General features: G+C 51.9%; 1 protein-coding gene and 1 long non-coding RNA gene across 3 annotated transcripts in view; one reads left to right on the top strand and one right to left on the bottom strand.

The window, feature by feature from the left end:
• LOC102149657 (uncharacterized) overlaps window positions 1-3074 on the bottom strand; it is a 21588-nt gene extending 18514 nt beyond the window's left edge. The window contains exon 1 of the long non-coding RNA XR_011432259.1: window positions 2571-3074. This is a non-coding gene — a long non-coding RNA (uncharacterized lncRNA). The remainder of the gene's footprint in view (window positions 1-2570) is intronic.
• Window positions 1-15159, top strand: part of THEMIS2 (thymocyte selection associated family member 2) — a 17354-nt gene extending 2195 nt beyond the window's left edge. Inside the window, exons 2-6 of one of the 2 annotated variants that reach the window (XM_001500511.6) lie at window positions 427-567; window positions 3302-3712; window positions 8767-9842; window positions 12084-12240; window positions 12640-15159. In XM_001500511.6, the coding sequence (XP_001500561.3) occupies window positions 427-567; window positions 3302-3712; window positions 8767-9842; window positions 12084-12240; window positions 12640-12695 (1841 nt within the window). In that variant the 3' untranslated portion in view covers window positions 12696-15159. The remainder of the gene's footprint in view (window positions 1-426; window positions 568-3301; window positions 3713-8766; window positions 9843-12083; window positions 12241-12639) is intronic. The other variant, XM_023635153.2, reaches the window with a different exon arrangement.

The following is a 15159-nucleotide window of genomic DNA, read 5'->3' as shown; positions in this document are numbered from 1 at the left end:
CGCCTGGGCCCCCCAGTCAGTGGCCCTCTGTTCTCTCCTGTGCTTCCTTTGAAAATAGTTCATCTGAAGAACCTCTCTGGGCCTGATTTTGTAGCTGTGCAATAAGAGAGTTGGGATCTGTTGGGTTTTTTACTTATTTGTGACTTTAACACACGCTTAGGGGCCGTGGCTGTGCTGGCGGCGCTGAGGCTGCAAGCTCAGGTTAGGAGGCACGGGGATGTGAAGGAGGCCAGGGAATGGACCACAGAGGGCTTCGTCCAGCGCTAAAAGAAGGCAAAGGCAAGAGAAAGACCGGGAAGGGCATACCAGGCAGTGGGAACACCACGCGCAAAGGTGTGGCAGAGCAGGGCTTGTTGGGGATCAGGGCACAGGCCACCCAGTGCTTGACCCTTGCTGAATGGGGAAACTGAGTCTGTATCTTTGCAGGTTCCATCTACGAGATCTCTGGGAATGAGTGCTGCCTCTCCACGGGGGACCTGATGAAGGTCACCCACATTCGCCTCCAGACGGCGGTCTGCGAGAACCCGGGGACAGGCCAGACCATGGAGCTGGCCCCCAACTTCCATGGTAAGGTGGCTGAGTGCCCTGGCATCCTCTAGGCACACCTGCGGACACACTTATGGGCTTGCGTACCCCAGCACGCACTCCCACCCCTCTAGGTTTGCACATGCAGCTCTCACGTCCACCACTATGCAGTCTCCAGGCCTGGATGTCCTCAGTGGTCTGACAATGCCCTGAGCCTCGAGGCTGTGCCCTCTTCCTGTCTGTCTCTCTGATCACCTGCCTCTCTGCTAAGACTTTGTTTGTTTCGGGTTTTTTTCATGTGCCAGTCTCCATGGTCGCTCACACATTCACTCGCCAAACATTTACTGACCCCCCTATGTGCCAGGTCCTGTGCTGCGGGCTGGAGCCTGGGCCTCAGGATGACCCAGGTGCAGCACTCTCCAACGGCGAGCTTCCAGGATGGCAGTGAGAGGAGGGCAACTGTAGAATAGGCACAAGTTTAGAGAGGGCTCCGGGTAGGAGTAGCTTGACTCAGGGCTCTGTGCAGGCTTCCTGGAGGAGGTGCCACCAGAGCTGGAGGAAGGATCCAGCTGGAGAGAGTAGCCTGTGCACATTTGGTGTTCCAGAAACCCCAGGTAGCTCAGTTATTGCAGGAGGGGTGTAGCGTGGTGGACTGTCTGGGTGCCCGTGGTGCCCGGACGTTGAAGCCAAGAGCCTGGATGGGAACTCCAGCTCAGCCGGCTACTGGCGGTGGCTTGACCAGGTCCCGTGACCTCTGTGCCTCAGCGTTCTGCTCTGTAAGGGGGAAATCTGGCTCGATGTGAGGATTAAATGAGTCGCCATGCACGAAGCGCTTAGAACCGGGCCTGGCACGGCGCAGGCGCCCTCTGAGGGCCCGTTCTTAGCATGATTTGCTGTGATCTCCCGCCCGGGACAGGCGAGGGCGAGCGGTGGGGAGGCGAGCGGGAGCCAGACTGCCAGGGGGCAAGAGGGGGAGCAGACACATCTCAGTCTTTATTTTAAAGGCTTTGAGGAGCCAGTGAGGGTTTTAAAGATGAAAGGGAGGTATTTTATTCTGTATTTTGAAGGTTTTCTTTTTCTTTTGAAATAATTTCAAATTTACAGAAGACTTGCTGGAACTACTGCGCAGCCTTTATCCAGAGCCAGCAATTGTTAAACATTCTGTTACACTCGCTTTCTCTCCACACACACGCACACGGACATATATTACTATATATGTATAGGTATCTATATATATTCTTTTTTTTTTTTTTAAAGACTGGCACCTGAGCTAACAACTGTTGCCAATCTTCTTCTTTTTTTTTTTTTTCTGCTTTATCTCCCCAAACCCCCCTGTATGTAGTTGTATATCTTAGTTGCAGGTCCCTCTAGTTGTGGCATGTGGGACGCCACCTCAACGTGGCTGGATGAGCATTGCCATGTCTGCACCCAGGATCCGAACCGGCGAAACCCTGGGCCACCGCAGCGGAGCGTGCGAACTTAACCACTCGGCCATGGGGCCAGCCCCCTGCATATATATATATATATTAAAAAAAAAATTTGTTTTTTTGAGGAAGATTAGCCCTGAGCTAACTACTGCCAATCCTCCTCTTTTTTTGCTGAGGAAGCCTGGCCCTCAGCTAACATCTGTGCCCATCTTCCTCTACTTTATATGTGGGATGCCTGCCACAGCATGGCTTGCCAAGGGGTGCCATGTCCGCACCCGGGATCCGAACCGGCCAACCCCGGGCCGCCAAGAAGCAGAACATGTGCACTTAACCGCTGCGCCACCAGGCCAGCCCCTATGTATATACTTTGAGAGTAAATTGCAGACATGATGCCCCTTTACATTTAAATATTACTCCTAATATTTAGTATGTCTCCTGAAAACAAGGACATTCACTCACAAAACTATAGTTCAATGATCAAATTTGGGGAATTTAAAATAATGATACAATGCTGCCGTCTAACCATGGTCTGTATCAGTTTTCACCAACTGCCCTGATACCGTCCTTCACCCCCGGCTTTGCCCTTGACCCAGAATCCGACCCCAGATCCCTCATTACCTGCAGGGCTCTGTCCTCCTTTAGTCTCCTTCAGGCTGGACCAGCTCCTCAGCCTTTCTGTCTGGGCATTGATGTTTTTGAAGAGTGCAGACCAGTGTTTTTGTAGACTGTCCTTCAATCTGGGTTTATGCGATATTTCCTTCATTAGATTCGTGTTGAGTATTTTGAGAAGCGATGTTGTCTGGGGTGTTTGAGGCCAGGCCAGTGCCAGGAGAAGAGTGGGTGGGGTGGTGGGGAGAGCGGTCGCGCAGCCGGAATTGGCAGGCACGCCATAGGGGTCGGGGTGGTCAGAGGTCCTGGCTTTCTAGTTTGGGAGAGAGGGACAATGGCACAGCCCCAGGATGGGGTGATTGGTGTTGGAAGTGAGGAATCTGGAGGCACAGTTGGCAAAGTCAGAGGCAGGGAGGGGTCAGGAGGTAGGCAGATGTGGCAGTCGTCAGTCTCTGTTGGGGAACGCATCCCTGTTCTGTTGTCTGTCTCTGGTGACAATCCCTCTGTGTCTGTGCCTGTCTGTGTCAGAAGCTATTGTCCCCACCTCTGCCCCTCACTGTCCATTCACACATGGTCACTCGCTGCCTCTTGTCCCTCGGCCCTGCAGCCCAGATGTCCCTTGGCATCTGTCCTGGGGGATTCTGGCTGGGTTCTCTGTGACCAGACGGGAGTCTTGTATTTGTGGCTCTGGACCCAGCAAAGGTCTGCCCCACCCTGACAGCCTCCGTTTTGCCCCACAGGCCACTTCCATCCCCTCACCGGCCCCCAGAGCTATGGAACCCTGGAGGAGCTGGTCTCTGCTGCAACCCAGTGCTCCAAGAAGCTGCCCATTTGCTTCCTGTCCACCCACAGAATCACCACAGAGACCAGGGTGGTGCCTGAGGACCAGCCCCTCATGCTTGAGGCTGTGGAAATGCACTTCCGGACTCGGTGTGCCCGCTGTGTGCTGGACACAGGGGCCCATCAGGTCGTTCTGCACCTGCCCCTGTCCCAGAAGGGGCCCTTTTGGGAATGGAAGCCTGGTACCCCTCGGACCCTGCTCCAGGTCCTGCAGGACCCGGCCCTGAGGCACCTCCTCTTCACCTGCCCCACCCTCCCCTGGCGCTCCTTGATCCTGAGGCCCAAGTACGAGCTCCAAGCCATCATGCACAGTGAGTTGCCCGGGCAGGTGGGTGGGGGGCCACTCTGACGAAAGACACCCCCTTCTGCCGCCCAATCCCAGTGACAATCTGGAGATTCCAGGTGGTTTACCCAGTATATACAAAGCAACAGAATAAAGATTCCCAAACCATGGGAAGTGAGGTGTAGGGAGACAGGGAAATGGGATAACTTCAGACTGAGGGACCACATACTTTATTAAACTGGGCAAGAGTTGGATTGCGAACTTGCTAGCAGCTAGGACGAAGAAACACAGTGTGACAAAATGAAACCATGACCATTTGCTCAGGAGAAGCATATTTTCCTGCCTCTGGGGAGAGCAGAATTGTTCCTGAAGGTCCTTTTCTCTGGGTGAGAGGGCACTGTCTGAGTGAATCCCCCAGCTGTTGCATAGGTTATTTCTTAGGACAGTCCTCAGGGCAGGCTGGTGGCAGCGTGCAGAGCAGGGTTGATGAAACAGAGGCAGAACCTGGCCACGTTTGGCCGGTTGGAGGCTAAGCCGGAGCATAGGGAGAACAATGCCTGGGGGACCAGTTCCCCGGCGGACAGAGAGTTTGAGGTTCGACCCTGGCAGTTACCCAGAGAGCAGCTGGTCAGGCTTGCTGCAGACGACAGAGCCAGGTAGGGATCCTTTGCCTTAAAAAAAAATCTTTTAGGGGCCGGCCCCGCGGCCCAGTGGTTAAGTTTGTGCGCTTGGCTTCAGAGGCCCAGGGTTTTGCCGGTTAGGATCCTGGGTGTGGACATGGTGCCACTCATCAAACTGTGCTGAGGTGGCGTCCCACATGCCACAACTAGAAGGACCCATAACTGAAAATATACAACTATGTACCAGGGGGCTTTGGGGAGAGAAAGGAAAAATAAAATCTTAAAAAAAAAAGCTTTTAGGGGCCAGCCCCAGTATGTAGTGGTTAAGTTCCTGTGCTCCACTTTGGTGGCCCGGGGTTCACATTTTCAGATCCTGGGTGTGGACCTAGCACTGCTCGTCAAGCCACGCTGTGGGGGCGTCCCACATAAAATAGAGGAAGATTGGCACAGATGTTAGCCCAGTGACAATTTTCGTCAAGCCAAAAGAGGAAGATTGGCAACAGATGTTAGCCCAACAACAGTCTTCCTCATACACACACACAACTCTTTTTATTTATTTATTTTTATTTTTTTTTAGGATTTTATTTTTCTCCTTTTTCTCCCCAAAGCCCCCCAGTACATAGTTGTATATTCTTCGTCATGGGTCCTTCTAGTTGTGGCATGTGGGACGCTGCCTCAGCGTGGTTTGATGAGCAGCGCCATGTCCACGCCCAGGATTCGAACCAACGAAACACTGGGCCACCTGCAGCGGAGTGCGCAAACTTAACCTCTCGGCCACCGGGCCAGCCCACACACAACTCTTTTAAAATGACTTTATTATGGAAAAGTTCAAACATATCCAAAAGCAGGGAGTAATATAAGGTATCCCCATGACCCCATTATCTAACACACAATTATCAACTCACAACCTGGCCTGTTTCATCTCTCCCCACCCTACCCCATCTATTTCAAAGCAAACCCCAGGTATCATTTCTTTTGTAAATACTTCAATATGTGTCTCTTTTAAAGATGATTCTTTTTTTAACAGACATACAATACCATTATCTCACCAAAAAAGTTACTCACTCCTGATACTGCCACTTGGTGAACTTCCTCTCTTGTCTCATAAATTTTTTTTTAGAAAGCTTATTTCCTTACTGGTTGAATGAACGTAATCATTCAGTCAGCAGTTTTTGTTCTTGTTTTTTCTTTTAAAGATTGGCACCTGAGCTAACAACTGTTGCCAATCTTCTTTTCTTTTCTTTTTTCTTCTCCCCAAAGCCCCCCAGTACATAGGTGTAGATTCTGGTTGTGAGCACCTCTGGTTGTGCTATGTGGGACGCCGCCTCCGCATGGCCTGACGAGGAGCGGTGCCATGTCCGTGCCCAGGATCTGAACTGGTAAAACCCTGGGCTGCCGAAGCATAGTGCACGAACTTAATCACTTGGCCACGGGGCCAGCCCCCTCATACATTTTTTTACAGTTTATTCACAGCAAGATCCAGATAAGGTCCACAACATTGCTCTTAAGTCCCTTTTAATCTATAGGTTCCCCTTTCTTCTCTATTTTTCTTTTTTTTTTTGATGAGGATGATTGGCCCTGAGCTAACATCTATTGCCAATCTTCCTTTTTTTCTCCCTAAAGGCCCAGTACATGGCTGTATATCCTAATTGGAGGTCATTCTAGTTCCTCTAAGTGGGATGCTGCCACAGCATGGCTTGACAAGGAGTGTGCAGGTTCATAGGTCCACATCCTTGATCCAAACTGGCAAACCCCAGGCCACTGAAATGGAGCACTCGTGAACCTAATCACTTGGCTGTGGGGATGGCCTCTCCATTTTTCTTGTAATTTATCTGTAGAAGGGACTAGACCACTTGTTCTGTAGGCTTTCTCACATTTTGGATTTTGTTGCCAGCATCCTTGTGGTGGTGTTAACCTGCTCCTCCGTCCCCTGTGTCTCCTGTTGTGTCAGCCCCGAGACCACCCCCAGGTTCGATGATTCACTAAGGGGAGTCCCAGGCCTCGACATATAGTAGTACTCCCAGCTGTGATTTATTACATTGAAAGGACACAAAACACAGTCAGCAAAGGGAAAGGCTCATGGGGCGAAGGCCGCAGGAAACCCGGTACAGTGCCCAAGAGTCCTCCCCCGGGACATGCTGAATTCCTGCAGCACTGGATTGTGACAACACGTGTGAGGGAAGCTCATTAGTGGTGACTCAGTGTGCAAAGTTTTTACTGGGCGCTGGTCATGTGGGCACCCTCTCTCTAGGACGTACCAAAATTCCAGACTCCTGGAGGGAAAGCAGGCTTTCAGCATAAGTCACATTGGCTGTTCAGTTCAGGCACAGTCAGTCACTCTTACCAGCAAGCATGGTGGGGACCCTCCGAAATCCACGTTCCCAGAGGCCAGTCAAGGACCACCTTGCCGGCAGGCCTTCCTAGGGGTGGCGGTCTCAGGCCGCCTACACTAGCGCTTCTCTGCACACCTGTAAATGGGCACTGAGAGGCTTGACGAGACCCAAGAGGCACCCAGTTCTCATCGCTGCATGAGGTGTGGGCCAAGGACTCCCCAGCTGGCTCTGTGTCTGCCCCCTTGCCATGTGGTGTGGATCAAATACCACAACGGATGGGCCAGTGTTTGTGAGGCGAGCGGCTGTTGCTGATTTCATTGGGAATTGCAATGGTGATACTTGGATCCTGTCATTCCTTCTTCATTTATTACCCGGGAAACTACATGAAGAGAAACTTCCCCTCATCTACTCGTTGGTTACAGTTTGTACAGGAAATTCAGGACACTGTGTTGGTATATGCAGAGGTCCCCGGGGCACCATTCTCCTACCCCCAATCAGGCTCAGCTGCCCACCGGCCAGACCTGGCCAGGTTCTGCCTCTGTTTCATCTCCCACGCCTGCTCTGGATGCTGCCACCGGCCTGCACTGAGGAATGTCCTAAGAAACAACCTAACTTTGTTTACTAGTTTTTAAAGTAATGAGTTGGCTCCCTAGCATCCTTCATGGGTGATTATTTGGGTTTTTTTTCTTTTTCTTCTCTTTTTATTTTTTTTTCAGGAAGATTAGCCCTGAGCTAACATCTGCTGCCAATCCTCCTCTTTTTGCTGAGGAAGACGGGCCCTGAGCTAACATCCGTGCCCATCTTCCTCTACTTTATATGTGGGACGCCTGCCACAGCATGGCTTGCCAAGGGGTGCCATGTCCGCACCCGGGATCCGAACCAGCCAACCCCGGGCCGCCAAAGCGGAACATGCACACTTAACTGCTGCACCACCACGCCGGGTTTTTTTTCATGAACTCACAGATGAAATGTTTTCAATGTCCCTGTCCACTGAAGTTATTATTCTTATCGATGCTCAAATTATCTCATCTTTGCCTAGTGGGGGACTTTTCAGGTTGGTTCCTGAATCCTTCCTACATAACCCACGTGGTCTTGACTAGATTTTCTTGCTTTCTGGTATAAGATGTTCCAGGCCCATCTTGAACCTTTCCTCCCCAGGAACAGACGTAGGCTCTCGACCAGGGAATCCTGGCCTCTCTTGGGAAATGGTAGTAAGAGACCACAGTCTGGGGGCCAGGGGTTTTAATGGTGGGTGGGGCTTGGCTGCGCTGGATAATGAGGCAGCTCAGTTAATCCCTAAGTATTTTGAGGAAAAAAATAGTATATATTTTTTTTGTGTTTTCTCCCCAAATCCCCCCGGTACATAGTTGTGTATTTTTAGTTGTAAGTCCTAGTTGTGGCATGTGGGATGCCGCCTCAGCATGGCCTGACGAGCGGTGCCATGTCCGTGCCCAGGATCTGAACCTGTGAAACCCTGGGCCACTGAAGCGGAGCGTGCGCACTTAACCACTTGGCCACGGGGCTGGCCCCCAGTCAGTGTTTTTCTTAATTTGTTTTTCTCTCTTTACTTAAATCCAAAAAGGATTTGGAAAGGCAGTTTATAAAATTACATTCAAAATTCAATTAAAATAAAAAAGTGGTTGAACTGATTGGCTATTTGATGATATTAAGAAATTATCATATTATTATTTAGTTGTAGTAATGGCATTGTGGTTATGCTTTTGCTCATTCTACTTAGTCCTCCTGTTAGAGATACACACTGAAATGTCACAGCTGGCATGATTACTCTGAATCCGAATAATCCAGTGGAGGGGGACTAGAGAGATGGGAGTATAAATGAAGAAGATGGGCCATGGGTTAGACATTGCAGCTAGGTGATAGGTATGTGGGGGTTCACTATACTGGTCTCCCTACTTTTATAAATGTTGAAAAATTTCTGTAATAACTTTTTAAAAAAGAGGTTGAAGGAAAAGAGTGGGCAAGGAATCTGGTACAAGAGGAGAAAGCCGGTTGGAAAGAAAAGATGAGAACAGAAAGAGGCCAGCCAGCCCAGACCTCTCTGCTGGGGCGGAGGGTGCACCCCTGGGCCAATGTGTAGTGCGCCCCTGAGCTGACCTCTCCTTCCACAGTGCGTCGGACCATTGTCAAGATCCCCTCCACCTTGGAGGTCGACGTGGAGGATGTCACCGCCTCCTCTCAACACATCCACTTCATCCAACCGCTGCTGCTGAGTGAGGTCCTGGCCCGAGAAGGCCCGTTCCCCCTGCTCACAGAGATTCTGGAAGTTCCGGAGGGGCCCCCCATCTTCCCCAGTCCATGGATGGGCTCCTTCCAGAAAGGCCAGAGGCTCTGCATCTATGGCCTGGCCTCGCCACTTTGGAGGGTCCTGGTCTCAACCAAGGGCCGGAAGGTGCCCAGGCACTTCATGGTCTCTGGGGCCTACCAGGGCAAGCTGCGACGGCGGCCAAGAGAGTTCCCCACGGCCTATGACCTCCTGGGTGCTCTCCAGCCAGGCCGGCCACTCAGGGTGGTGGCCACGAAGGACTATGAGGGCGAGGGGGTGGAGAACTCGGGGTTCACTTCCCTGGCTGTGGGTGACAGGCTGGAGGTGTTGCGGTCTGGCCAGGCCCATGGGGTTCAAGGCAGGGATATAGATGTCTTGGTGTGTCAGCGGCTGAGTGACGAGACCAGGGAGGAGGAGGAAGAAGAGTTTGAAGAGGAGGCGGAGGACCAAGAGCAGATTCTGCTGCCCCTCTACGTCTCCGGTGGCTTCGTGGAGGAGATGAGCGATGGCCGGCGCTACAGCCTGGAAGACCTGACTGCCCAGTTCTCACTGCCCTGTGAAGTCAAGGTGGTGGCCAAGGATGCCAGCCACCCTGCTGACCCTCTGCCCTCCTTCCCGGGCCTGCGGCTGGAGGAGAAGATCACGGAACCCTTCTTGGTGGTCAGCCTGGACTCCAAACCTGGGATGTGCTTCGAGATCCCTCCCCGGTGGCTGGACCTGACAGTTGTGGAGGCCGAGGGGCAGCCAGACCAGCCAGCTGGGTCTCTCCCTGTAGCCACAGTGGAGGAGGTGACGGATGCCTTCTACTATCGCCTTCGGAAGTTACCGGCCTTCGAGAGCCAAACCCCCCCGCCCCGGCCCCCGAAAGGTCAGGGCCTCAGCGGGCAGAAGAAGCAGAGCGGCAAGGAGAGAGGCGTTAAGGTACCAATGTAACTGAAGGGGCCAGAGGGGACCCCTGTCGGGGTCATTGCAGGTCCTGCCATTTCTTCTTTGTCTGCCCAGCATCACGTTTCTCTTACAATTGTATAGAACTTGCAGTTTATAAACATACACACTTTGCACCTATTATTCTTGTTCGATCCTGACAATCCTGACGTTAGTGTGATTATCCATATTTTATGGTTGAGAAAATGAGGACTCAAGAGACCCTGAGCCTCACCCTAAGTCACACAGTTAATCCATGGGAAGCCTGAACTGGAGCATAAGCATCCTGACTCCAAGTTCACTGGTCTCTCTTTGCTACCCCTGCTGTCACTCCCTAGTTCAAGCTCCATCATTTTTCGCTTAAACCATTTCAGCAGCCTCTTTGACCCCTCCCCACAGCTGTCAGAATGGCCTCCCAAATCCTTCCCTGGTCACCGATGGGCCTTGGCCCCATCTTCTGAAACCTTCAGTGGCTCCCCATTGCCAGCGGGTAATGCAGACCCTTTAATATGGCATCCAGGGTCCTTTATAAGCTGACTTCAGACTTGCTGTCCAAGGCCCATCTCTCACTACCCACTCTGCAGGCCACGCTCTAGCCACAGAGAAATCCCGAGGCTCCCTCAGTGTGCCAGGATTCCTGCCAGCACTTTCCATGGGCCGGGCCTTTTGCCAGGAGTGTTGCTCCTCCTTTCAGGCTCCCAGGCAAGGCTCAGCGCAGCTCTCCTCCCGGGCGGCGACAGTCCTTCCTCTTCTGTGTTCACACCGCGTGTTGTACAGAGCTTGGGGGGCGGGGGTGAGGTTTTCGGTTAGTTGTACTTGATTCTCTGGCTAGAATGGGAGTTCTGTGGAGCAGAGGCCTCACCTGCCCCAAGGTGGGCAGAGAAGGTTCCAGTGAGTGCTGAACTGAACCACAGTGAATCACAAAAAGGGGGAAAGAACCAGGCGTGGAGACAGAAAGACTCGGTGTACGTCTCCTAGACTTCTCTGTGCATCTGTTTTCTCCCAGTGGACCTGAGATAACATCCCCGCTCACAGTGCTGTCTCATTAGCTGCTATCTGTTGGGTGCTTACTCTGTGGCCGGCACGTTGTCCCTCTGAGGTGGGCACTGATAGCATCTCTTTTTACAGTTGAGAAAACAAGAGGCGCAGAGAGGTCAAGTAGTTTCCCTGAAATCACACAACTAGCAAGTGGCGGGCTGCAGTTTGAAATCAGGTCTAACCACTCGGCCTCAGCACCTCAGCTTGGCTCCCCTGAGAACAGGAGGGGGTGACTTACATAAAAGCCACTTTGTAAGCTGTAACAAGCATATCGTTCTGGGATTTGGGGAGATTCATATTTCGTCCTGTGTGGGCAGGTAGAGGGATGGCAGTGGAAGTTAAAGATGACTCTTGAGTGTTCTCAGCCCCAGAAGCAGGGTAGGGTTTGGGTAGTTGTTTTCTGATGGGACAAAGAATGGACTGGGTCATTGGAACGCAGGCCTTGCAACAGTGGTGGAAAGAATATGAGAACTGAGGGGAGACGTCAGTCCCAGCCCTGGCTCCTGATGGAAGTGACTTTGGGCCCAGTTCCTGCTTGCTGCCCTCAACCAGCACCTTTTGCTCTCTGGGCATCATATTCTCGGCTGCTGATCAGGGGAGCTTTCCTGTTTGCTCTCTAAAGTGGGTGTGGTGGAAGGAGCAGCCGCTTTAGAGGTCACAGATATGGTTCTGGGTCCAGGTGGTTCTGGGCCGGCTAGGGACCCTCTGTGCTGAGGTTGGACATGGCCCTCTCAGCCTGTTTCCTTATGTGTAAATTGGGAACTGACCCAGCTACTCAGAGGGTCACCTGTGGATTAAATGAGCAGATATGCATACAGCATCTGGCACGAGGGAGGGGTCCAATAAACGTCCTCTTCCTTCTGGGCCCCCTCTCAGCTCTGGCACTCTGCCCTGAGGCTTGTGACTGCTTTTTCCCCCCTCAGCAACAGATCTGAAGGACATTGACCAAACCCCTATGAGGAGAAACTCAGGGACGCCCTGTCTCTAGCCCCCAACCCTATCATCTCTCACCCCTTTCTTCCCTGCCAAAGGACGTTTCACATGCTTGCAGCAAAAACTCTGGGCTCCGGAGAAGCCCCACCCTGAAAAGGAAGTAGAGAGGGGAGCAGGGGAAGTAACATTCGAAGGAAATGACATTTCATGGACTCTGCCGCCCCACTTCTTGGGACCCTGCTGACTTCTGCTTTTTCTCCCACTTAGTCATCACAAGTCTTAGAGCTGCAGCAACCCCCTCTGCTGCCCAAAGCCAAGACGAAGACCTTACCAGAGGTTTCCAAGGGCAGCTCAAATATGTACAGCAAGATTCCAGCCCACAAGAAGGGCCTGAGGCTCACTAAGCCCGACACAAAAGATCGAGGTGAGTCCCTGTCAGCCCCTGCTCACCCTTGTCCTCGCTTCTCCCCTCCCCGCCACTCCTTTGCTGCTTTCATCTCTGATGGTGCTGGCCATACTCTCAGCAGGGCCCTGCCCAGTGGGACGAACAGGCCTATGTGGGGTGGGCTTAGGCTGAAGGCCTCCACTGTCCCTCTCCCAGGGGCTCCAGAGCCCTGGCAAGGAAAATGCACTCCTCCCCCAACACTGCTCTCCCAGGGCATACAGGGGGAACATTTGCAAAGTGTTCAGACAGAACAAACTGGTTTCTGGGCTGGCAAGGACCTTAGAGCACCTAGACCAACCCCGTCCCTGGCCAGTGTCCCCTAAAGAAGGGAAGGACCCGCCTGAGGCCAGAGATGCTCACTGACTCGGACCCTTGCAGGTGACTATGACCACGATTACGAAGAAGTGTCTGACCACTTTCAGAAGACCCTCTAGGTGCTGCGGGAAGCATGCCTCCTGACCGCTGCTCCTCAGGGGGAGCCGAGACCCCAGCCAGGCGTCACATGCCTCTGCAGGACCTGTGACAAGGCCTCCCAGAAATCAAACTGCGGACAGGGAATGGCTTTGTGGGGCCTGAAATGGGAGGCACACGGCACCAGCTTCCCTCAGGTTCTACGTTCCTGCCACTGAGGCTGGCCATTCTTCCGCCCCCTCCCGCACCAAGGCTCCACGCCCAAGAGACTAGAACTGTCTTCCTCATCTCTGCAGCACCCGGCACATGACAGCCGCCGGCAACTACCCAAGGTTATTTCACTCGAAAACCACCGAATAAAAATGACACCTGGAACGTCTGGAAAAAGTGATTAACAGCTATCACTTACTAAGTTCTCTCTGTGGGCCAGACCCTTGACACACCCTATCTAAATCCTCAACTCTCTGAGGTAGAGAATGGCCTGATTTTGAAGATCAGAAAACAAGCATGAGTGGCAAGTGCTCCAGGAGGCAGACTAGTCATGAGCCTGGGTTGGGCTCACCACCCATCAGCTGTGCCTGAGAGCAAGTTATTCTATCCTAAGCTTCAGTTTCTTCACATGTAAAATAAAACTAATAGTCATCTACCTCACAAGATTGTCCTAAGGATCAAATGAGACTCTCTGTAAAGGATTTAGCTTGACGCCTGGCACAGAATGAACACTCAAGCAAAATGTGTCATTATTGTTGACCAAGATCACACAGCTGTGCCTCTCTCCAAAACCTATTATCTTTCCACACGCCCACTGTCTCCTAGTCATGGAATTCACCCAGTGTTTGAAATGTACGATGTTCCTAGACTGTGGAGACAGGGTGCTGACCGGTTGGAGAGCCTCACCATCCAGTGTAACGGAGATACAGAGAACAAACAGAAGCCTGTGCCTATGCAGAGACTAACTCAGCTTCCAAGGTCAGTCTAGGCCTGTTCAGTGAGGTAAGACCACAGGCCTCATTTCCAGCAAGTGGTGTGGTACGTTCCCAGGTTGATGCAGTCACAGAACTGAGCCCCACGGTCAGCAGAGGACAGGAGATAGACAAAAAGATGATCTGAGTCTCCAGCTGAGGAGGGAGCCAGAGGGCCAAATTTCCAGCTCCTGGATTCTAGGCACTGCACCTGAGTGTGTCCTTCCTTTGCCTGCTAACATCCCTCTGGCTGTCTGGACCCACTGCACTTCCCAGGCTTCCTGGCTTCCACACCCCAGCATGGAGTCTCCAGGTGACTGCTGAGTGGCTACTACAGGCTGTGGGGCCAGTCCCTCATATCTAGCACCCCACGCTCATCTTCCCACCAGTTCCCAGGCCTTCCTCCACAGAGACAATCTATGCTGCGTAGGAAGACCCTGAGCAAGAGAGTACTCTGTCTGGAACAAGCAATAAGCAAGATAGAGAGAAAGTTCCTCCTTGGCACAGAACCCCTAGGGGCCAGGCCCACAGGCAAAATGCCAATAGTTTTCACTTCCACGTTTGCACTTAACCTTGGCACCAAATTAAGCAAGATCACAAAAGTGGGGCAGAGGAGAGGGCTACCACTTCCTACAAAAGGGGATTTCAGAGTGGCCAAATGCTGCAATAAGGAGAAAGAAAGTAATTTCACAGCATGAAAAACTGGGCTTAAAAGGAAAACACATTTAAAAACCACAACTGTGAATGTTTTATCAGAGCAGTGGGGGTTGGCAGGGAACGCACCAAAGGGGGACATTGCTCTCAGGGTGCTTTTGTCTATACCTCTGGAATAAGCCACTGGGAGATGGAGGGTGTTATAATGGGGCTAGGGATTCCTCCTGAGCAGTGGTCTCCAAAGTGAGCACACACTCCTGGGGGTACACAAGATGATCCACTGGGAAACAGAAAAGAATTATTAGTGTATCCCTTCGTATTTATTTTTAATATCCTTTTTTGTTTTGGTGAGGGAGATTGGCCCTGAGCTAACATCTGTGCCAGTCTTCCTCTATTTTGTACATGGGATGCCACCACAGTGTGGCTTGGTGAGCTGCGTGTAGGTCCGTGCCCAGGATCTGAACCCGTGAACCATGGGCCAAGGAAGCAGAGCATGTGAACTTAACCACTACACCACCCGGCCGACCCCCTCATTTCTTTTTTTTTTAAAGATTTTATTTTTTCCTTTTTATCCCCAAAGCCCCCCGGTACATAGTTGTATATTCTTCGTTGTGGGTCCTTCTAGTTGTGGTATGTGGGACGCTGCCTCAGCGTGGTTTGGTGAGTAGTGCCATGTCCGCGCCCAGGATTTGAACCAACGAAACACTGGGCCGCCTGCAGCGGAACGTGCGAACTTAACCACTTGGCCATGGGGCCAGCCCCCCCCCATTTCTTTTTTAATGTTTTATAATGTATATAACATACTAACACTGTAACAGACGTAAATAACTGCTAAATAAATGAATATAAACTGGGGATGCATGCTCAAAAA

This window comes from Equus caballus, chromosome 2 (genome assembly GCF_041296265.1).
Source record: "Equus caballus isolate H_3958 breed thoroughbred chromosome 2, TB-T2T, whole genome shotgun sequence".
Taxonomy (NCBI): Eukaryota; Metazoa; Chordata; class Mammalia; order Perissodactyla; family Equidae; genus Equus; species Equus caballus.
This window is presented reverse-complemented; position numbering and strand designations above follow the sequence as displayed.